At 40.9% G+C, this 24,017-nt stretch overlaps 1 protein-coding gene and 1 non-coding gene across 2 annotated transcripts in view; both read right to left on the bottom strand.

The window, feature by feature from the left end:
* The window catches only part of LOC109630274 (rho guanine nucleotide exchange factor 17), a 57,361-nt gene that overhangs the window by 9,401 nt on the left and 23,943 nt on the right, over window positions 1-24,017 (bottom strand). Inside the window, exons 2-9 of the mRNA XM_020088366.2 lie at window positions 6,495-6,572; window positions 5,244-5,426; window positions 2,530-2,646; window positions 1,509-1,601; window positions 1,186-1,362; window positions 742-792; window positions 381-490; window positions 29-114 (exon numbers count right to left, since the gene is read on the bottom strand). Of these exons, the coding sequence (XP_019943925.2) occupies window positions 29-114; window positions 381-490; window positions 742-792; window positions 1,186-1,362; window positions 1,509-1,601; window positions 2,530-2,646; window positions 5,244-5,426; window positions 6,495-6,572 (895 nt within the window). The remainder of the gene's footprint in view (window positions 1-28; window positions 115-380; window positions 491-741; window positions 793-1,185; window positions 1,363-1,508; window positions 1,602-2,529; window positions 2,647-5,243; window positions 5,427-6,494; window positions 6,573-24,017) is intronic.
* trnam-cau (transfer RNA methionine (anticodon CAU)) lies at window positions 4,105-4,177 on the bottom strand. Its single transcript has one exon. It is a non-coding gene; the product is annotated as a tRNA-Met (tRNA).

Raw genomic sequence — 24,017 nt, 5'->3', positions numbered from 1 at the left:
TTCAACGATCTTACAACACAAGTCTTACTTTTCACCACCTCTACGTCCTCCAGAGGAAGTTTCCACAGGAACTTGTATTTACTGGAAGTGTCGATCATACTTGCAGCAGAGTACCTGTGAAGGACAGAGACGCAGATAGAAGGAGATGGAGAGAAACGTGTGAGGGAGAAAAGGGGAAAATATTATGGTGTACTTTGTCAAACATTGTAAAAAAAAATGTCTGTATATCCTCGTGTCCAACACCAGGGGGCACAGTATTGTTTAGAAACCCTGTTAAGATGCAAGCTGAAACCCCCACAGAGTGTGTGTATGTGTGTGTGTGTGTGTGTGTGTGTGTGTGTGTGTGTGTGTGTGTGTGTGTGTGTGCATGTGTTACACACAGGCTCATGGAGCTGCGTCTTAACGAGCCAGACTTCCTCTTGAGGGTGGTGCAGATGATCAGATCACTGAAGAGGAAGAGAGAACGGTCCTTCTTCCCACCCACTGTCTTCTACAGAAAGAGAAAAGACAGAAGAAGAGCTCAGGATATTTATCACATCAGCCGTTATTGATTAAAAAGATAAAGACAATATTATTAATTTTACTACATGACTTGTTGGAAGTGTAGGACATATGAAAGAGGTTAGTTTCTAATCCTCTTAACTCAAATCATTTCTTATATTTTGACCTATTTTCCAAGCGATTACACAACTGTATGTTAATTTACTGCAAACTTTTTCAAGGTCAGAAAGTATCTCTTACCGCCTCCATGACCATTTCCTGTCTCAGGAACTTCCTCTGGGGGTTGAGAATCTAACGCAAACAGAGAGAGAAAAGCAATTACAGTACCATAAAGAGCCAAAACGAGTCGTAGGGTTGTACATAAATCATAACGACAGACAAACATTGCAGTAACAGTTTGCTTGTTCTTCATTGTTCCTTTAGTGTGACCGACAGAACAATGCAGAATTAAATGAGATGAGAGCTGGAATAAATAGTTTAATAGTCAATCAGGAAGCCAGATGAAAACCAATCAGCAACTATTTTAATTCATACATTTTAAGCTCATTTTTCAGACAAAAACTGCCTATATTCTATATTTCTAAGTGTAAGACAGATTTTTGTCATCGAAAATTCAAATAGTATTTAGTTACTGCTCTGAAGTTGCCTATACAATAACTATAAACTATCTAATAAATATCTTACATGTTCAACTCCCTCTATGTGCGCCTCGATCTCCTGAATGACCCGGGTCTCCCTCTCTGCCTCTTCGGCCGAGCGACGTCCCTTATTGATCTTCTCGGCCAGTCGCTTGATGTCCCTCTGGGCGTCCAGTAGAAACTGGTGGTCTGGGTGGTCCTCTGAAGTGTGTTTGAGCAGGTCCTGCATGAAAAGCAATATAAATATACATTATGTAAAACTAATGTCACACTAAACACAGAATAAGGCTACATATAGCATGTAGAAAGTAGATTATAGTTAAAGTTATTATTAAATTATTATTAAAGTTATATATTGAGACACGCCACCTTAACCAGCAGCTCGTATCGAGGAATCCTTTGCACCGGCTTGATCATCAGATCCCCCAGAGCCTGTTTCTCCTTGTTCTCACGCATGTTTTGCTGTTGGGATGAAGGAAGAAGGAGAATGAGACATGAAGCGTGGACAGATCTGAGAGAGAACAACTGAGATTTAATGAACAAGTATTGCACTTTGCTGCTCCACCTCCAGATGGCGCAGTGGTTCCACAGTGAAAACCCCTGTCTGGCATGAAGCTCAGTGCGGTTGTAAACTGAGAGCAGGATGAGGACATGACAGGTTTCTGTGGTGCCTGATTACATTTTTGCATCAGAGCTCAGTTTTTCCCCCCTACATTTATTTCTGGTGGCAGACCACAGTATCAATGTGTACTACAGCGGTCTACCAGATTTAACTGGACATACTGCTAACATATCCACAGGTTTTTAGTTAAATTATCTGGTTGAATGGGTTTGAAGAAATGGTTTGTGGCACATTTCATGGACAATTATTTGTCTGTCCTTTCAGATCAGGACAAAAAAGCCATTCACTAAAATTCAGCAGAGAAGTGTGTTTCTTGGATTAAATCTGATGTAATGTGATCGAGTATTAGAAGACAAACCAGGTTTCAGGTCTTTTGTCAAAACATTTTGACTTTAATGGCAAATATAAAGTGGGTGTTTTCATTTTAATTAATTATTATTTTTCACAAAATGTAATTTCTCAATTCATATGCCACAACTTTAGAGCTAGAGGATAATATAGTTTTTCTGCTTCTAAGACAAATTCTCACGGGAACACAAACAGGGAGAAGCATACAGGAAGCACACACACATATTAACAAATACACAAACACTGACAAGTTCTCAAAGCACTTCAGTTTTCATTTATTCTTTGAAATTGTCTTTTTTCTTCATTACCATGGTAACATTCAGGCTCTAAAAAAAAGGTCAAAGAGTATTTCCTCCAAACAAGGACACATTTTTCAACTCAGACAAAACCAGACATCCTGCGTCTCCATCCAACACTCACCTCCAGAAACTTGTGAAACGCTGGCTTAGCCTCCTTGGCAATCCTCACTGCATCTTTGGCATTGAGAAAGTTGTCTATGTACGCTGAATACATATTAGCTAGAGTCTCTTTGGAGAACTGGAGAGAAGAGGGAAAAAAAACAAGAGTTAAGTTGAGTTGTTTAAAATTGCATCTGATTACAGCTGAAGTTAAAATATCCAAAAATTGGTATAAACTGGTGCTGTTACGTGCTGTTGCTAACATCTCAATCCTGATGGTATGAAATAAATGAATTAGTATTAAAGATGGAATTAAAGACACATGACAATGATTAATTATCTGTCAGCGAGGTCCAAATTTATTAGTAAAATAAGTACACACAATGAATAATCAGATTGTTCTATATGATTAAGCAACCAACAAAAACAACGAAATAATAGTTGTCTTACAAATAACATAAGTGTTGCTACATTAATATTTTGGTACCCTTGAATCTAATATGAGCTCACATGTACGTGTCACTGAGACGTGATTGGAGAGATTAACAAAGAAACCGTGGTGCAAGTGGTTTTCAATTTGTTTTGTCTGGCACTAGAGAGTCCTTACATCTATCTGTCTTTTTCCATCCTCTGTCTCTCATCACAATCATAAACACACAGATGAATCACCCTGACATGGTTTATTTTCACAAATAATGGCAGAGCTTAAAAGAAGAGCAGCGACAGGAACAGAGAGAGAAAGAAAGTGTGTTAACAGACATGTTGCACAGTGTGGTGTCTGATGTGACCTCACAGAATAACCCACTTTCATGATATAATCTGAGCCTCTTCTATTTGTCACAGACTCTCTCCTCTTTCCAATCACTTATCTTCCAGTGTCCTCTCAGTCTCCTCCCCTCTTCTCAATCTTTCAGTCACAGTAAAGAGGACAGAGACAAGACGTCAGAGGACAGTAACGACACTAAAAAGCTGACACTTGATATTCTTTAGCAGGAGACATCTTATTCCCTGCTCTTTTAACTTTTATAAAGAGAAGGTGTCAAACCTTTTTAGCTTAAAGGAAACTAAATGATGTAGATAACGTAAAGATGATGTACAATGCTCAAATTTAGGTTCATCATTTTAAATTACATGCATCACAGAACATCACATACAAAAATGGAAATATTAGGAAGTTGTCAATAATCAAATCAAAATTTGTTGATTTGAATAATTAGCCGAAGTGACATACATGAAATCAGGTCAGCGACGTGCTTTAGTTTGATGGATGTTAGCTAATCTTAGTTCAGGACATTAAAACCCCACTGGTTTTAATGTTGGTCAGTATATATGTGTTTATATGCGTGTCTCTGAGTATGCATGTGTTTTTGGCAGAGAGGGAGTCAGTCAGTCATGAATGTTTGTCTCAGCACAGACAGAACAGACACAGCGGAGACCACTATGACTGTGGTGAGGTGCAGAGTGAGTGCTATGACAAGCTTCCACACACTGTGTTATGAACTATGGTTATGAACACTGTACATTTCCTATGAACTGCCGCACCACCTGTGTTTATCCACCGCTCACATCAAAAGGTAGGAGACCTGAACAAAACAAGTGCCCCGTGTGAGGCTCGAACTCACGACCTTCAGATTATGAGACTGACGCGCTGCCTACTGCGCCAACGAGGCCTGACACCGCTCTGGTGTCTGCAGCTTTAAGAGCAGCGGCAGGAGCGAGGTGGGGGAGGGGTCTGGGGCTGAGCAGTGACAGGAGCAGCTTCCACAGAAACGACTCACACAGTTTTAGTTCCTCCAGTTCTCCTGTCTCTCATACTGTGACACAGTCGAAGTTATTATGAATCTGTACATTTGTCTCTGCCTGCTTCATTTTCTCCTTGTTCAGTTTGAGGAGCAACAGAAAAGTAAGACCAACACAAAACCAGTGACAGCGCTGCATTGAAACTGGAGGAAAATGGCATTTGTCTCTCTTCTATAACATGTCTCTGTCTATTTGTCCGGTTTAGTCTGTGTAAAACCAACAGCCTGGATGGAAACTCTCCTCTCTTTCATTCTCAAGCACCAGAACAGGACATTTAGCTCAGCACTGATGCTGCAGACGTGTGTTTCTTAGTCTGGGTTGAGAGCCACCCTCTGGGTCATGGGAAATTTCAAATGGGTCGCAGAGAGGTCAGCGGGAAAACAAAAATATTAAAACTTCTGTTGCCAACTAGAGAGTCTCTAGATAAAAAAGCTTCCCTTCAATTGACCCTGGCAGTAATGCTTTTTCTTATTCAGGCTCTGGTACTTTAATGCAGCACCATTGTACAGAATAAAAGTTGAAGACATTCTGTGTATAGAAGCTAATACATGTGCTCTATTCATTCCTACAGTTTCTATGTTTTTCATATATATCATCTTTTTTCTGTATTTTGCATCAACCTAGCAGCAATGTAAATGTATAGAGGTATGACAAGTAACATGGATTCCAGAGTAGCACTCAAACCTGGGTTGTTGCATCTGCCAATGACAAGGATCAGTTCAACATAAACAAATAATAAATAGTTATTTATAGAATCCATTACATTGAATAGGCGATATAAGAGTTCAAAGCAAGATATTTACCAAGAAGACCCATTTACAGTTTAAAATAAGATACAGAGACGCTGCTTCTAAATGACCTCAAATTTGGAGATTTCTCTGCTTTACTTCTGTTTACCAGTTGACATAAACCCAATTCACTGTCATCTCTACTCACTGATTGGATGAGGAGGTGTCCAACGGTTTGTCTGTCATGCCATTGGCTGACGCAGCCGGCAACCTGCTCCAGAAAGTGTTCGTGGTGTTCCAGGATCTCTGGGATCTGGTAAAACATCTCGTCCACCAGCTGAGGGTCCACTATGGAGCCGCCGTCCGGATGTTTGAGAGGACGCATGTAGCCCTGAGTGGACAAAACCACCAGTTAATAAGTGACCATTTAAAAATTATCGAAATATATCCTTTCACATTACTACATTCATTTATTTTACACATATAATAAAAAATGTAATTTGATGATAATAGATCATATTTATTCTTTATGTCAGACCAGGTAACTAGTTCTAAGTCAGACAATAACATTTAAGATTTTTAATATTTCATAATACAGTTATACAGAAACCTTCCACAAAAGTCCCTCAAAGAAATGAAATGAAAGAAATTCATTTTCATCATTGGTCAGTGCAGCTGTGGAGCGGAACCACATCTGACACCCTTCTTTGGGGATTTGCACTTACACTGCAGTCACCGTGGTAACACTTATTTTCCCTATGTCGCCATGGGAACACAGGCCGGGATTATTCATTGTTGTGTCCACGCACAGAAACACATGTATACACCGACGCTCAACAAAGTGGGATGTTCACAAAAAACACATATTTTAGAAAAATGCACTCACATTTAAACATCAACACACACGATGTTCACCCACACACACAACTAGTGACTGGTTATTCAACATTGTTGGGTGATCACCGGTAGGGAAGATAAGAAGTGTGTGTGTGTGTGTGTGTGTGTGTGTGTGTGTGTGTGTGTGTGTGTGTGTGTGTGTGTGTGTGTGTGTGTGTGTGTGTGTGTGTGTGTGTGTGTGTGACACAGTGAGAGAGAGGGATGTGGTTAAGATTTGGGTTAAAGGTTAATTAGCCGTTGAAATGCACATAGATGTTGGATATAGAAGAGTGTGTGCGTGTGTGTGTGTGTGTGTGTGTTTGTGTGTCAAGCAGATAATGCTGATGACAGTGAGATGTGGTGGGGTTAGCTGATTAGCTTGACGGGATGAATAACAATAAGTGGATTACATAACACCATTGTTACCTACATTTGTTATACATGTCCTTCGCATTGTGTGAATCCACAATGGTGTGTTGGTTTTTGTGCATGTTTGTTTTGTGTGTACATGTGTGTATTCATATTGCGCTCAGAGCTCAATAATAAAGCGATGTAATAAGCAGAAGTATTTGTATTGTGTCACCTGAATGAGAGTGCGTAGAGATTCCACATATGACTGCTCCGTGTCCAAGAGGGTCATCATCACATGTTTCCTCATGTCCTGTGAAGACAGATGAAGAAGACATGCGTCAATCATCAGCGTTTAGACTTAATACTCAGTTTACACTATGGTTAGTTATGACCGTAAAACAACATCTTACTATAGACATAAAATATGGTGAAGACACACTTTGAGTTTTAAATTGTTCTGTAAAACAAATATTGGCTGACCACAGTGCACATATCATAAATAACTGAAACATGTTAATGATTCTATATATGGATCCACAATCTGATGATGAAATTGATCTAAGTCCAACTGTTAAAACAAACTGTCAAATAAAAAATATTCAATAAAAAAGTTTCAGAAAACCTTTGTGTCTTACAGGGCCAGAGCCGAACAGCCCACTTGTTAGGGTTGTTGTAAAAAGAGCAGGCTACACCAATACATCCCGCCCTCTCACATTTGCCCCCTCGGCAAAGCTGCAAACCCAAAACACATGAATGCACATGGACTGACAGCTGCTAGAAGCCAACTTTTCCGTGATTAATAAAGAATGCTGCAGATGATGATAGTGGAATCACTTGTTGTATCATATAACTAATGAATGAGCCTGGGCAGTGGCCTCTTCCAAATCCATTAGAAATGATTCTTCACCAGTGAAGCTGCTGCTGCAGGAGGGAGGGTCTAAACCTGCCTGCTCATTGTGATTACTAAAAATATATATATAAAAACTATGCAAACATGTAACCAGAGGAATTGTAAAAATGCAGTGGAGTAGAAAGTGAATACATCCCACCACTGTAAATATCTGTTGTTGTGAAATGCATGAGTCTCAAGGTTAGGTCAGAGTAAAAAAAACTAGAAGCAAAAACTTTTTATATCTTTTCTTCAACTGAAAGAAATTTCCAGGAACTCTGCTTCCAGTTTTAGTACCAGAGTTATAATCCCTGCTCCTAAAGCAGGGCTTTCTGACGGCCCATGGGACATCAGGGATGGGTCTGCTGTGCTAAATAATGCTGAGTTATCAAACACATTCCGCAAAACTGCAACAACATTCATAAGCAAATCACTCCGACTGCAATTAATCGCTGGTTATGGCAACAGTCAAAAAAAGAAAGTGTTATTTTGAGAAAAAAGGTGAAACTTCCTTTGTACTTTGGAGATGGGCCTCTTGCCTTTGTAGCATTTTTAATATTCACTTCCTATCTCTGTATATTTTCTAAGGATGTTTATGTATATTTTTTCCAACACTGAAACACAAAGAACATTATGACTGTTGCCGTCGTCTTTTTATAGATCAGACATCATAACTTTAACTTTATTTATCTCAACTTAGTTCTAGACTTTAGGGCCCTGCAGGTTCCTGCAACAGTTTTACTGAAATTAGATTTTAAATGTCAGTGTGCGTCATGGTCAGGGAGGCAAACAGAGATAAAACTGCTCAGATGCTACAATAGTTGCATATTCATAGCCAGCACATACACACACACACACACACACACACACACACACACACACACACACACACACACACACACACACACACACACACACACACAGGGGCCGGTTAGAGGTCACAGAGGCCAGGAAGTTCTGCAAGGCAAAGCATTACTCAGCAGTCCACCCTAACAATGACTCATGATCTATGGATGCAAAGTGAAGGAGAGTGGACGTGAATCCAACTCATTACTGCCAAGACAGAAATTGACATGATGAAAGAGGCACAGACAAAGAACAAGAAAGGAATAAAAATGAAACATAGAGGACTTGGTTCAACAACAAAGACAAATTCATTCATGTAAAATCTAATTCTTTTACATTAAAAATAAAAGCTATAACAAACATTTCCATAAGGCTTTTCCCTCCAAAAAATCATCCCCTGGACAGAAAGTGGTGAAGAATTATCTGTGACAGACACCCACAGTGGGAGAATGACAAGCTAGACTATAAGGATCATGGAACAAGTCAGATGAATTATGTCTGGGGTCTCAGGGGAGAGCCAAAAATATCCTGGTACCAAACATGACTAAATATCAGATGGAGCCACGGGCAAAACCCTGTGGCGTTGCATATATAACCATAATGTCTCTCTCAAACACACACACACACACACACACACACACACACACACTTACATTTAGGACTCGAAAACACACATTGTTTTTTTTCCCTCTCTCTTCTCTTCCCCTGCTCCCCTCTGCCAGCACCACTGTGTCCTATAAATAACCATAACAATAACTTCCCAGAAAGGCCATGTTTAGTGTTTGGCATCCGAAAGGATCCCAGGGGCACTGTGGGGTACCGCTGGAGGAGAGAGAGGGCGACCGAGAGAGCATGGAAGTGATTGGCAGCGTAAAGAAGTGAAAGAGGGTGCACAAAAAAGCAGGTTACAGTTTGGTTGTTGTTTTAATAGCAAAGGTTAGTTTTAAGTTGCCGCTTCATATGTCAGAATATCAGCTGTTGAGCGAGTGAGTGGATTCAAGTGTATCCTGACAAACAAACACAATGGAGTAGAGGGAATACAGTGATGGTGAAAGAGGGAAACACAATAACACAGTAATCATCCATTTATACTCCAAAATTACCCTCAAAGTTAAGACATTACTCAAACAGGAGTCTGTTCAAAATACTCTGTGGTTAAGTCTCCTGGTACTGTGAGCAGAAGTACTGCTGAAGTGTCTCTGAGCAAGGCACTAAATCACAACCACAGTCTCCTTTGTTTAAGTAGCTGAAGATAAGTTTCACTGAGCTAATTAGATATATTACATTTCAATTATGGACCTTCTTCAGGTTTTTTTGCATCTGTTGCTCATTGATATCTGAATATTATTTATTTATTTTTCCTTTTATCCCACTTTATAAATGCTTGAATTAATTATTGATATAGTTGTTTCAGGTGTTTAAAATGTAATTCCAACACACACACACACACACACACACACACACACACACACACACCTCCTGAGAGTTGTTCAGCTGATAATGATGCTGATCCTATGACCTGATAACAAAATAGGGAGGAGTGTGTGTTTGTGTGTGTGACAATGAGATTAAACACACACACACACACACAGACAGACACACACACACACACACACAGACACACACACACACCAGACCATAGCGAAATAATGCAAGGAATGCCAGTTGCATTTTGCTGGTGGAGTTGCCATAGCAACCGCAGCTGAGAGGCTGAATGGTCACAGGACAGACTGGTCTCAAACAGCAGAGCCGACAGTCCTGCAGAGACGCTCTCAGACCAGTGTGTCCAACTGTGGTAAAATGATGACACACGATGAGTCATTGGATACTAGTTTTTCTCCCATGTACTTAATTCTGTGAGTGTGTGTGTGTAAATACATATATATCTATATATATATAGGAATGCAGCCCTCGTATTGTGGTAAAATTATTACCACAATTATTCTATTATAAACATTTTCCAATGATGTTTTCCAATGATAAAGTGATATGGTAAAATAGAGGCCTCCCACAGCCATGAAATTGAAACATATTCAGACCTAGTCTCTAAGTTTGCCATGTTCACATTCTATGATAATAATTTTGTTGTTGATATATTTTGCCGCCATTATCTATGTCCAGAAGAACAAGAAGGATGCGACCTCTTTTGTTCCTGCTAAGGTTCCTCCAGGTTCCCTCTTCAAAGTTATCTTTAAGTATCTGATTCAAGGGTTCTAGGAACAATGGTGTTTGTTATGATATAAATAAAATTGACTTGACTTCAACTTGACTATAGGCTGCTATGCAAGGAGATCAGATCCATCTTATCAACTGACAGAAGTGCAGTGTCTGTGCAGACATGGGCCAATAACAGAAATGTTAAGACTCCAGTCACTGTATGTATGCAGAGGGTACAGAAGATGGATGAGGTACAGAAGTCATAGCCCTAACCCTAACCCACTAACCCCCTGATTTCACATTTGAATTTGAAACACCTGAAAATCCAGGTAACCAACACTAGCTAAAGTGTTGCGTTGCCGGGAAGACGACGACGTCTTGGAGAGAGGCGCACAATGCTGCTCCAGAACTAAAAGAGATTCAGCTTCAGTTCGTCTGAGCAGCATTTGATCAAATTTATCACTAAGAGTTAAGTAGCAGAGCCAGTGGATATAGGACCAGGACAGTGGAAGTAGATACAGTTGTTGTCACACATTGCATCACTGCAATCTCGTATGAGTTATGTCTCACAGAAGCTGGAAACAAAGTAAGTCAATGTCTGTTACTGTCAAAGCCTCACAGGTACACATTTTCTAAATTCACTGCATTTAACGTGTTCAAAGCAGCAATAAACACTGGTCCAGCTCTACTCCGCTTTAATTTAAAAAAAATCTCTGGTAATGTTCCTCATTTGTTCAAGTCTGTTTGGTTCCCTGATGTATAAAAGATGAAATTACTGAAATTAAGTGTTAAGGATATTTTGTGTTTGTGTTGCTTATAATCACCAGCCTCCATAATTTATGACCTCCATGTGATGCACTCCTACTCCTGTTATGGTATTGCTTGCTTGTTTTAATGTGGTCTCAGCTCATGGATTTCTTTCTTAGTACATTATTCATGTTGATGCTTAAAGATTTTTGAATGACACATACTTTAAAGGAGACATATTATGTTCATATTCAGGTTGGTAATTTTAATTTGTGTTATTAATTGAAAAGGTTTGAATACTCTAATGTTCGGAAAACACATAACGTTCCTCATACTGTCCATTGCTGCAGCCTCTGTCTGAAACGCTTGTTTGGTTTTTTTTACACTTGGATTTTTATGTGCCAGTAGGAAATGTCATTCTCTGCTCTCGCTCTACTTGGCTTGTTAGGGGGCATGTCAGACTAGCAGCCAGGCGTATTATGCAAATATGGCCATTGTGATATCACAACATCACATTGATGCAGAAGTGTCGGTCAGGGAGAGGAGCTCCCTTTACACACACACACACACACACACAAAACTAACACTCATAGGAAAAAGAAAAACTGAAAGAGCATTGTAAGTCTCCTTTAACTGAAAAAAGAAAAGGAAACAGTATTTTTGTCACATTTCCTAAATTAAATTTCCTTCATAAATCTACGTCACACATTCTTCAGAGCTGAAATCTTGAGATCAGAACTTTGAATTATTTGTAATCAGATATCTTTGATCTTTTTAACAAGTTCAGTCTTCTGAAAGTTGTGGTCTCAACAGCACGTCTATGTTTGGGTAATTTAATCAGCATGAGTTAAGATGTGTTTAAAGACAAGTCTGTGCATCAAAGTCACACAGTTTGTGTTTATATGTTGAGTGCCATGGTATCTGCATTGTTGTTCTCTTCTCTCACAATCACGTTTCACTTAAGTTCAAATCGGGCTTGTTGCCTGTGGTGCAGTGATAAATATGACGGGAAGGACGGCCCATACGATTCAGCCCTCACACTGTAGGGGACCTGAGACGAAACCTTCTCATGCGTGTGAGCACAAGTGTGTTAATATGTACGAGTGCCTGTGAGTAGTACAGCATGTTCCCATGTGTCCCTCCGTGCACTCTGGTGTCTTGATAATGGTGTGGACACAGGGGGTCCATAAAGTTAGTTATTCCTCACAACTGCAGCCAAACATTACAGCATAACCGTAAAGACAACATACACCAGAGTCAGAGTCACAGAACGTCTGACAGCGTCCACAAGTCAAACAGACCTTCTGTGTTTGACTTGTTGTCTCATATACCAAAGGTCGTAATGTTTATCCACTACGTTGGCTATGTGCTGTATCTCTTTGTTAGCACTGTTATGAGCGTATGTTGTCCTGCTCACTCTCATATTATACTGCTACTACTGTGGTTACCACAACATTCGACTGCTCCACATTCTAGACCGCTCAAAAGGAAAAGCTCTCTTTTGTAACGGTTTTCTGAATTATTTATTGTCCAGGTTATAACAAAATAACAGTTTTTGTTGAGTTGTTGTTAGTTCTTATAGTGGGACTTTTCAGAGTTTGGGTAGCGCTGAAAGACAGACATGTAATGCAAGGTGTTCAATTGTAGAATTTTTGTCCCCTTTTTTATCCATCCATTACTTCCTTTTTTTATCTTCCTCTGGCCAAAGAATTTAGTATAATTGTCGTGTTTTGCCAACAAAGGACAGAAGTTCCAATCACAGCTGCCTTCAATTTTGATCCGTCATGTAAGGTCTTTCTCTCTGTGACCTTAACCAACCACAAAAAGACTTGCACGTGATATTATGAGGAGCAGCTGTTAAGATGGCTGCTCCAGCATCGCACGTTTGGAAAAACACTACTTCTCAGAAACAGTTAAATTGTTTGTCTTTAAGTTGTCAAAATGTCGCAAACACTGTCACGAAGTTTGATCTATAATTTTGACTTACACCAAGGATTGTGTAGCTGGTCTTAATGTTCACAACAAAGTTCTATTGGGTCATTGTTCAACATCCATCCATTTTCATGGACTTAACCTGTGGTTAGGTCTTGGTAGCAGGGAACTCAGCTGGAACATCCTCCACATCTCCCTCTTCCAAACTTCTCTTTCCACTTCCTCCTGGGGATCCTGAGGTGTTTCCAGGGTCTACCCTGGGGTGTCCTACCAGTTACACACCCGGAAAACCGCAGGAGGCATCCGAACCACCTCAACTGGCAACTTTTGGCACAAAGGAGCAGAGGCTCTGTTCAAGAAGCCAACCAACGGAGAAAAAAAATTTCTGCAGATTGTATCCACAATCTCACCATTTCAGTTACTACCCAAAGCTGGTGAGCACAGGTGAGGGTCAGAGCTTAGATCAACTGGTAAATCAAGAGCTTTGCCCTGAGGCCCAGCTCCCTCTTCACCAAATGGTCCAGAACAATTATAACTGCTGACAACACAATAATCGTTTGTGAATAAGACCCCAAGGTATTTAAACTCATTCACCTGGGGCAGCAACTTGCCCCCACCCACAGAGAGACATCAACATTTGGCTACTAACTGCCACATTTAACTGGACACTCTCCGCACCGTAGTTAGGTCTTGAAATTCTCACCATATTTCCCACCACATTTAGAGAAATATTCTCTTTCTAGCTGATAGATTTAAAGATCTGATCTCTGTATGGTGAATGTTAAGTCAAAGTTATTTCATCAGCGACAGAAACACAACCCTATCCACTCATCCCTGTCGTCACACCTTTCCGCCCCTGCGGCTTTCACCTCTCCTCCCCATCACCATGACTGTATCCCCTGGCAACAGCCTTGCAAAAGCAGCAAAGAGCAGCCTCTCAGCCCAAAGAGAAAGCATCCTCACCGTCTATCTAATTCCTAAGATTGACTGTCACATCCTGTTCATGTTTGGAGGCTGCAGCTCTGGATCTCGTCCTTTTCTTCCTCTTTAGCTTCAGCTTTTCAGCTGTTTTATGTAATTCTGTCTCTCAGATAAAAACACGCGTGTATGAGTGTCCGTGTTGTCCCTATCTGTCATTTACAAGGCACAGACTGCTCTGACCGACTTTATACTGATCAATACTTTTCTCTCTCTTGCAGACTGGCACGCACTCTTTATTGATCCTCCTCCCATCTCCTCCATCATAATCACCTCTTACACTCATTTCCTCCCCATTCACACCATCACAATACGATAATCACTGTTAACATGAATGATTACTCCTCTCCCGCTGCAGTATTCACTGTAGAAATACTGCATAGAAGCCCAGAGAATAGCAGCATTTTGTCCTTATATTCTTCAATAATCAAATACAATTACAATTTAAACACTAATGTATTTATGAAATCATATTGATGTAATCATATTTATGTAATCATATCGGGGGGAGTGATTAAGTCGGAGGCTAAATGCCAAACACTAACCTGTACTGAACGTTTAAGCGAGAGTTGTCTGACTGAATTACGATTACTACCAAATCTGACAATTTATGGAGCATACGTTTATTTGAGTAATCTGGTAATAATGACAGTGATAACTGTTTTCTCTCCTACATACAATTAGTTAGACCTATAGTAAGAGAGGCTCTAGCTAAGCTTTAGCTTACTGCATAACACTGTTATAGCAATTTCATTAATGTTAATAGCAGCTCATAATGTAGTTGCAAGCAGATACAAGGTCTTTTGCAAATTTAAACCAGTCAATAATCTCAAATCAGGTTCAGCCACTGGGATGCTGGTATACAAATATGTAATAATGTGTTTTTCACCAACAGACATTTGTGCTTCTGCATGAGACAACATTTACTGTAGCTTGGCTCTGACTAAGATTTACTATGTAATAGATCCTCCCACACACATGAATCCTTGTGGTGTTGGATTAACAGGCCGAGGTGATAAGATTAGCGGAACTGCAGAGGTTGTGTTATGTCTACAGTATGTGTGAGTCTGTGTGTGACTGCATACATGTGCAGAAGACATGTTTGTTGATTCTGCTCCCTCTCAAGCACACGTACTGTAACCCGAGCATGAAGTACAGAAACATTTTGCTTAGAAAAAAAATCTAGAAACATGAAGAGAGCGAGAGAGAGAGAGAAAGAGAGAGAGAGCACAGTCATTGTGCAGATTCACCAAAAAAGTACAGATGGACAGAGAGCGTTGTGAGTCTAATTGACAGTAGGTGACGGAGACAATCATGTGATTCACTCAGCTCTAATTATATTATAGACAGGCCTGAGGGAGAGAGACAGAGAGAGGAGAATCGGAAGAAAGATATATCATCTAACAAGAAATGAGATTGAACAATCAAAGAAACAAACAGAAACAAGTTAAAGAGAAAAAACAGAGAAGTCAGAGAAGAGTGAGAGGGAGAGCGAGAGGAAAAATATTTAATCGGAGGAAGAGGCTTGATGGAGTGAAACCTAAACTGGACACACTGCAAAGGTGAAGGACACACACATATGCACACAAACACACACTCTTATCTCAACTGAAAAAATAAAATAAACATAAACTCTAGTCTACCTCTCCGTTGGGGCTTCCAGCACAAAGTCCATTCCGATTCAAATTCCTGCTGGAGTTGCCATTGTTGTTTCTGAACTGCTCCACAGCATCTTTACCCATCACTCCTCCTACACCACCAGCATCCCTCTCTCCTCCACCACCTCCTCCTTCATCTCCCGTGTTCTCCCCATTCTCGTTCATTTCCTCCAGGGCGATGCTGAACTGGGCTAAGGTTCGAACCATCTGCAGCATGTGGAGTGGACCATGTGCCCGGACGTAGGCTAAGTTTGGCAAATGAAACAAGAGGCTGAAAAGGTTTTTTTCTTTATCAGTTTGTTTACTCACACAAACTTGGTCTTCATGTCAGCAGAATGAAAAATGAAAAAACAGGCAGATGTGAGCGTGGAAGGAATCATCACCTTTCCCTCTAAATCACAACATTAGATAAACATGCTTCCTCCAGTTGTTTCCTCTTCTGGCAACAAGAAGCTCTTGAATAATTCAGTCCATTAGAAAACAACCTCTCTGCAAATTGTGTCCTCTTTTCAAATTCATCCCTGCGTCTTCAGCGTGCATCAGTTCTGGAGCAGGTAGGGTAAGCTGCCTGTGATGCAGCACACACACAAACGCTGCATGTGCTTCGGCATGTATGCACGGGTGTCTGATCAGTTTCTACTGCATGATGTAAGCAAGGTCTGAGCGCATGTCGAGGTGTGTGTGGACCAGGGGAGAGACAGAAAATGTGTGTGCGTGTGTCATGGCCCTCCCCCTGGGTGTGCATAATGAGAGACAGCAGGCAGAGCAGACGCTCACAGCGCTCAGCTCCACTCAGGCAGACTCAACCAATCCCGCCATAAATAATCGATCGAGGCATGTGGGGGATGAAAGGGGCGGTGATAGAACTCCAGAGACGTCCATCCATCCATCCATCCATCCATCCATCCATGTCCTTAGTCTATCAAATGATCCCTCTGTCATGATAACAAGTGCAAAACATCTAATGACAACAGTCTCAAGTTCCCATCAAGTCCCATTTCATGTCCACAGCTCTTCCTACCACTACTGATGAACACAGATCCGACCAGGAAACCCCACTGTGTCTGTTCTCCAATCACACCAACACACTGAGCAGAGGACCATGACCAGTAGCCCACAGATAACCACGACAACAGCGAGCAAGGATGTGATGTTTAACAAACATACCTGCGTCTAACACATCAGCCTGGACTGCAGGACTCACTCACGGCTATAGGGATGAAACAGTTACCGGTTTCACGATTAACACAGTAAAATTAGCAGTATTGCCATGTGAAATTCAAATTACCATTATAACGCAGTTCATTATCACAGCTTAAAGGTCATGGTAAAAACTGTTCAGCATTAAATACAGTGAGCAACAGTGTCCCACACACAGCCACGCTGGTGCAGCATCCAACATGGGATTGTTTGGTGCATGTGTGAGGTTTACTTTGTGCTTGTTTGCTTCGCTTGAGAGTTTGGGTTAAAGTGAGCGGAACGATCTGGATTCATGATCCTACATCATGGATTATAACTAAATACATGCAACAGTCAGTTTGTGTGAAGATGAGCAGACTCGCGCACACACACACACACACACTCCTTATGATGCTCCGTGGTGCTTTAACTTCATTGTTGCAGAAGAAGCGACGCCCCATTTATCCAGGAACATAAATGTGAATTCAGCAGGTTTTTATAAAGATCAGTTCTATTACCACAGTTTGTAGTAATTTCAGTAATTGTGGAACATAATTAATATTTGGTTCAATATTGAATCAGCGAAAGAACGAAAGAAGATGTTAGTGAGAAATGTTTCACCTTTTTTAAAAACTGAGAAAACAGAGAGGTGGTAAAATTGATTTAAATTTTTTTAAGAGATTGAAAATACCTACTATAAAAAACTCTAAGCAACATAGTAGTGGGAGACCATGTTGATCTAATATCCTGATTTTTCTTCCCCTGGCAGGCTGCTAGCCAAGATTTGACTCCTGGCTTTATGTGTGAAGTAATGGTTTTCATGCCTTCACTTATGTTTGATCAAAGTTCGGATGTTATATATTTCTTATAAGAAAAACATCTTAACGGCAGATTTCCAAGTTCCTGTTCACAGCTACATTACGCCATAAAGTCAATGATCTAAAACACACAGAGCAGCCAGTACAGGCCTTTAAGAATTCATAAATTATGTGAAGCGCTGCAGCCAATTAACACGCAGCAAGCAAACATGCACACACACGTGGAGAAACACGAAACAGTCAGAGAATGATGGTGAAAATGTCAATATAAAATTTTGTGCATGTGTGTGTGACAGTGGGCACTGCCTGGGCAGTTCAGAGAGAGGTCCAAAATGCAGTTTTTATGAAGAAGTTGCAGAAGTAGAAGAGGTCATGACAGGAGGGTTTGAGCTGAACTGCTTAAGAGCATAGTGAGAGAAGCAACAGTAGTCTATAAAAAATACCCTGCACCATTAAATACTAACATACATTAAAGACTTCAAGTGATGTGATATTGACACACCTAATACAGAGCACTTCTAGATATGTACAATTTTAGAGTTTTGACTAAAACAACGACAAACATTAAGAATACGGTGTAATAGCATAAACGGATTCACTGCAGTCGGTTTTGTAAAACTTTGAACTTCAGGGTGAAGTTAAGCTCGGGGCAGTCGGCAGCGAGTGGTTAAACCCAGGCGGACTTAGGCTCTTTCTCTCCAGCAGAGATCAGATGGTGACAAGAGAGAAAGGTCACTAAAGGACATTTAAAGGTCGAGCTCGTGGCAGGAAATTGGCCTTTAATCCTCGCTGCCATAGAAACAATAAGACGGTTTTGAAGGTCTGGTGACAGAGATCAGAGGAGACAATCTCTACAGCATGTTTGGAGTTTGAGCACAGACACTTTTAATATGTACACATGGGTCTGTGGGCCATACATCTGTTTTCTTTTCTGTTTCAAAAACTGCTTTTAGAATCTGAATCGAATCAGAATGGGCTTTATTGGCCAAGGAATTTGACTCTGGCTTTATATTGCTCTCAGTGTGCTTACACAGAAATAGACATGCAGCTATAAGGACGAGGACAACCAAACTGAAGAAATAAGAAAATCGATGGTACCAACATATGTAAATAATAGTGGTGCATGGTCTGGACTGTACGGTACAATAGCACATGAAAAGTAGGTAGGAGAATAAGTATTGGAAACATAACTAACAACAAAAAAAGTATACACCATGAGAGTATGTACACAGGTCAAGTAATTCTGTATATTGTAAACTGTACAAGTTGTGCAAAGAAGCAATTTAATAAGTAATAAATACTGTATAAATATGCTTTATCACCAAATAAATAATGCTGTAACACGCATAACTTTCCTTTGAGGTCTGACAGTTTAAAGTAAAAAAAGTTTACATATTTTGTTTACATTTTGTCTGCCAAAAAACCCCTCGTTTCTTACGAGCAGGGCTCTGCAGTTTTAGATCATGTGCTTAAATAGAACATATTGTGTATTTGTTGTATTTTCAGCTGCAGAGAAACACACTTTTTTCCTCTAGTGGGTCACAGCAGAATGTGGGATTAACTCAAAATGAACAACAGCACTCACGATCATTGTAGTGAAGGAACATGTCGAGCAAGTGCAACATTGTGATGTTATGTTTTCAGACAACAATGGAGCTCGATTAACGATTAACTACACTGACATTTAATAAGACTGACTCACTACAGGCTCTGTTCTTTTAATGTGGTTTTCCTGAAGCTAAAACCAACACAGAATATCACCAGACTTTATCCTTTGAGCTACATGAGAGCCCAGAAGTCATCATCAGTCATCAACTGAACAGTTCCAACAGCATCCATAGCATCTTGTTTCCTAGCAACTCCAAAATGCTCACATCCTCAGCATTTCCTGTTTGGTTTTGGACTAATGCAGCTGCGAGATAGCGAAGAAGAAAAAAGCAATTATGTGTGTGTCTGTATGTGTGTGTATGAGCATATGCAGCAGCAGCCTGGTGATGAAGTGTTCTCCCTGGATGAGTAAGTAGCTCACAGCCCCTAGCATATAAACCAGTTCCACCCAAAACCAGCTACAGGAGCAGCTGAAGATCCCCTCCTCCTTCACTGTGGATTATCGGTGCATTGGGATAATTTTCAGATTGTAGAGGAGGAAATAAGAAGTGAATCAAACACAACAAGGAATCACAACCTCCCTATTTTAGTCTAAACATTCACCAGATAATTAACCTGTGGCCTGATAACTACCTTCCATCATCTAAAAACCTCTCGTGAGTCTGACGGTTGTGGACTCCTGCATCGACACAGTCAACAGCGTTTATAAATAACCACACTGGACCATGCCAGACGTGCAGATGGTGCAGATCACACATGAGCTGAATTTCCAGCCGTGGTTGAACTTCCTACTTCCTCCCCGCCCTGCACAGAAATGTGTGTGTGGTTTAATTCTTGCTCAGCAGCCGCCCCTCCTGCCTGTGTCAGTGTTTGTTGCTGCTAAATGACAGCTGATGTGACATCTGTATCATACACACCGAGCCAATATTGCCCTGTAAAGACTGAGTCAGTGTGAAGGTGGTCGGTACATAAATATGTAGGACTGATGACACCTGTCAACACCCGCTGGTCCACAGGTGTGTGTGTTTGTGTGTGTGAGTGAGAGAGAGAGAGAGAGAGAGGGAAAGAGAAAGGGCGAGTAACATGAGGAGAGATGGACGCATGACTGCCCAAACAGATCAAAACAGATTTTACACCACACACCTGTGCATGTATTCAGCTACCATCTGAGCCTGTGTGTGTTTGTGTGGTCCAGGTATTAGTCATGTTTTCAAGCTAGGTTTAGGTTTATGGTTCAGGTTAGAGGGCTAAGGTTAGGTCATGTTTAACATTAGACAAGTGGTAGCTATGTTTAAGGTTAGTGTGAAAACTCTAGAAAATAAATGTAAGTCAATGTAATGTCATCTGAAGTCACAAACACACGACTATGTGTGTGTGTGTGTGTGTGTGTGTGTGTGTGTCCATCTGGTGTTATCAAAACAACCTCACACAATTATAGATATGCTCTCACACATCACACTTAAAGAACGAATAAAGGAACATAAACATATTGTCCATGAACAAGCCCCACATGTCTTATGTGTGTGCACATGTGTGTGTGTGTGCGTGCTTCAGGTGTGGGCTCCTCCTGTCAGTATTGAGTAGCAGGAAAATGACAGACGATCCCAAGAAAAAGATGATTCCCCCAGCGTGGGAGGTCATGATGAAGCCCAGTCTCTTATATACGTTCCATTTCATCGATTTATCTCCATTAATATTTTCTTTATCTTTCTGTCTCCAGGGACTTTTTACCATGTCTCACCTTCTCTAGATGACTAAAAGTCAAAGCTAAAAAAAGGGGAAATATATCTAAATGTTAGTTTAGCATGCGTTATCCTGTATGTATAGATTAACATTAGCCACAAGGGGGCAGAAGTCATAATGAAAACATAATGATAAGAATGTGTTTTCTTTTTCTTCCTGCCACAAGATAATGATAAAAACAGTAGCTTTGGTTTCATGCTATTCCCTCTGTTTGTCTTCAGGTCAGAAAGAAAGCAGTGTAAACAACACCTGCTATCAAACTGTGTGTGTGTGTGTGTGTGTGTGTGTGTGTGTGTGTGTGTGTGTGTGTGTGTGTGTGTGAGTATGAGAGAGCGAGAACACACAGGTAACCAGATCTACTTACTCTCCAAATACGCCCATATGGGATGGTGTGGATCTGTGTGTGTGTGTGTGTGCACATGTGCTTGTGTGAGAGAGAGATACGTGTGCTGTGAAAAGATCCTTTGTCCCCAAGAGGTGAGACTGAGGCAAGGACACGATCGGGACTTGGGCTAAAATACACGTGCAGAAACACACACAAAAACACACACACACACATAGAGGGCTTCCAAGAAGAATATTATTCCATGCACACACACACACACACACACACACACACACACACACACACACACACACACACACACACACACACACACACACACACACACACACACGTTTTCTAATGTTATGTAGATCAAAAGATTAATTGAATGAAAGGTGTGGAATATAAAGAATACTGAAGACTTTAAAAGTCAAGTACTTTGAATGTAATTGATTAACGTATTTCATATACATTACAGGAGCATGTAATTCAACAAAGTTCACTGTGCTTTGTGTCTTCACATGAAGTTTAATACCAGATCCAAACAGCATCACAGTGACACACCAGGAGGAGCCTTGGATTCACTCTCCGTCCATGTTCTCCGTTTCCAGCCAGTAATCTGTCATCCCATCCACTTCCTGTCCAGCAACCCATCCCACAATGCAATGGGCTCCCAGAGATAGCCATCAGCCACATGGAGACTAGTCTTAACCCCAACACCACTCCGGAAATACCTTCTCTGTGTCTCTGCCTCTCCCACCCATCTGTCCTTTATGCTGCCCTGCCACCATCTCTTTTCCTCCCTCTCTCTGCTCATTTTCTAGAAAACCTCTCATGTCTCTCACACTCAGAAAATCTGGAAAATAAACTCCACATCACACCTGAGATTTTACGGAGTTATAGGAAAGTAACAAAGGGAACCTGAAGAGACATTCCCATGAAAGATGCATACAGTTCAGACTGAGAGTGGGAAAGAAGGGATGAGTTTAAAAGACGACAGGGATGGAGAAAGAGTGATAGTAATATCAAAATGCTACAAGATACATTTCCAACCTCACCTACCCTTTTCTCTCTTCTTTTTTATTTATATATCTCTTTTCTTTTTCTCTCTCCCCCTGACCAGACCCTCATCCTGCCCCGTATCCCTCTTTCTCTCCATTTCTCCCCTTTATCCCTCTTTCTTCCACATTCCTGACCCCTCATGGCCTGAAATCCTTGCATGTGTGTGTGCTTGCATGTATGGGTTTGTCAGCGAGTAAAGCTACAATAAATGAAGAGTCTTATTACAGCTTTGTGCAATCAAAACATTTGCCGCGTTGAATTGAACTAAACCCTTCCAGGAAAATGGTGTCGGAGAATATGGAGTGGTTATGAGTAGATTTATGGAATGCCACAAAAGCTGGGACGCAGAAGAATTTCTGTCCCATGTTCGTGCACAGCAGGAACACACACACACACACACACACACACACACACACACACACACACACACACACACACTTGGGAGTGACATAAAGCACCAGAACAAGGGCAGATCTCATGAGAGGGTGTAACCGGGTGGAGACGAAGTATCAAAACACAGATGTGAAAAAGGAAGAGAGATCAATTTAGCTTCATTTGATCCAGAAAGGTTTCTCTCAACATTCAGTCTTTTTTCACACACACACACTCACATTCAGAAAAAGAAATCCTTTTGAGCATGATGCACTGGAAAGGGAGGACACAGCAGCACAAGGCAAACCATACTGGAAGTTTTCTTTTAAAGATTTTCTTGATGTTTCAAAAAACAGATATACTCCTATTTTCATCAAATTGAACAATCCACAAAGAGACACATGAAAGTCCAATTCTCTGAAAGTGTTGATAGGTAATGATACATGCGTCATTGTCACCAATTTTCCTACAAGCTTTCTGTTTTCCCCTGGATGTAAAAATCTTGAAGATTTGCAATATTGTTATGTATTGGAGAGGAAAGTTGTGTGCATGTTTTCACACCTGAAGAGACCTGGGAATCCTTGTCATAGTGGGACTGTCACTAACAAATATATCAATTTATCTGCAGCTTAATTTGTTGATTAGTAAGTGAGTTGAGAGTGCAGTGATCGAAGGAGCTCACACAGATTTCCTGAGGTAGTCCAGGAAGTCGAGCCCTTTCATAAACCTGAACCTCTTTGTGTGCCAGCAGAAGAAATGCTGAGCGCCGAACAGTTTGATTTCAGTGAATGAAAGCGAAAAGTTGTTGGAAGTTGTTGCCTCTGTTCAGCTCAGTGAAAGCCTCATGGTATCCTGGAGGCCGTCACCGCCCACGCATTTTCATATTTCTGTTGCTTCTGCAATTTCACACTGTAAAAACTTTTGCTACTCTGCAGGATCAGCAGCTGTGTTGTCACTTTACCCTATAGAAGGGCGTTAAGGATCAGTGAAGGCTCAGTCTAATGAGAGAGGGCTGCTGAGCGCCTCCTGTGAGACTCTTTCAGCTCCGACAGGAGGGCAGGTGAACTGGGGCGAGAGAAGGATGGAGCAAGCTCTGTTATTGGCTGGTTAGTTGCTATGTAACACTGGTTGCCACAGAAACATCTGAATGGAAGAGAAAGTATGAATGGAGAAAGACCAGGCAGCACAGAACACCTCATGATTAGTACCTACACACACACATGAACATTTACCCTGCAGTGTAACATGGCAGAAGCTTCACAATCACAATCACAGATCTCCTAGCAGCATCTGGCACCATCATGGAGGTCCAACTAGAAAGGCAGACCATAAAAGTAAGTAGGTCAACTCAGTGTTGCAGCAGTTAAACGGGTCAAATAAGATCGAAAGGTTTCTAAATTCTTGGTATCGTGGTCCTGGCCTTCCTGGATCACTGTGACTC

The sequence above is a fragment of the Paralichthys olivaceus genome, chromosome 11 (genome assembly GCF_024713975.1).
Source record: "Paralichthys olivaceus isolate ysfri-2021 chromosome 11, ASM2471397v2, whole genome shotgun sequence".
Lineage (NCBI taxonomy): Eukaryota > Metazoa > Chordata > Actinopteri > Pleuronectiformes > Paralichthyidae > Paralichthys > Paralichthys olivaceus.
This window is presented reverse-complemented; position numbering and strand designations above follow the sequence as displayed.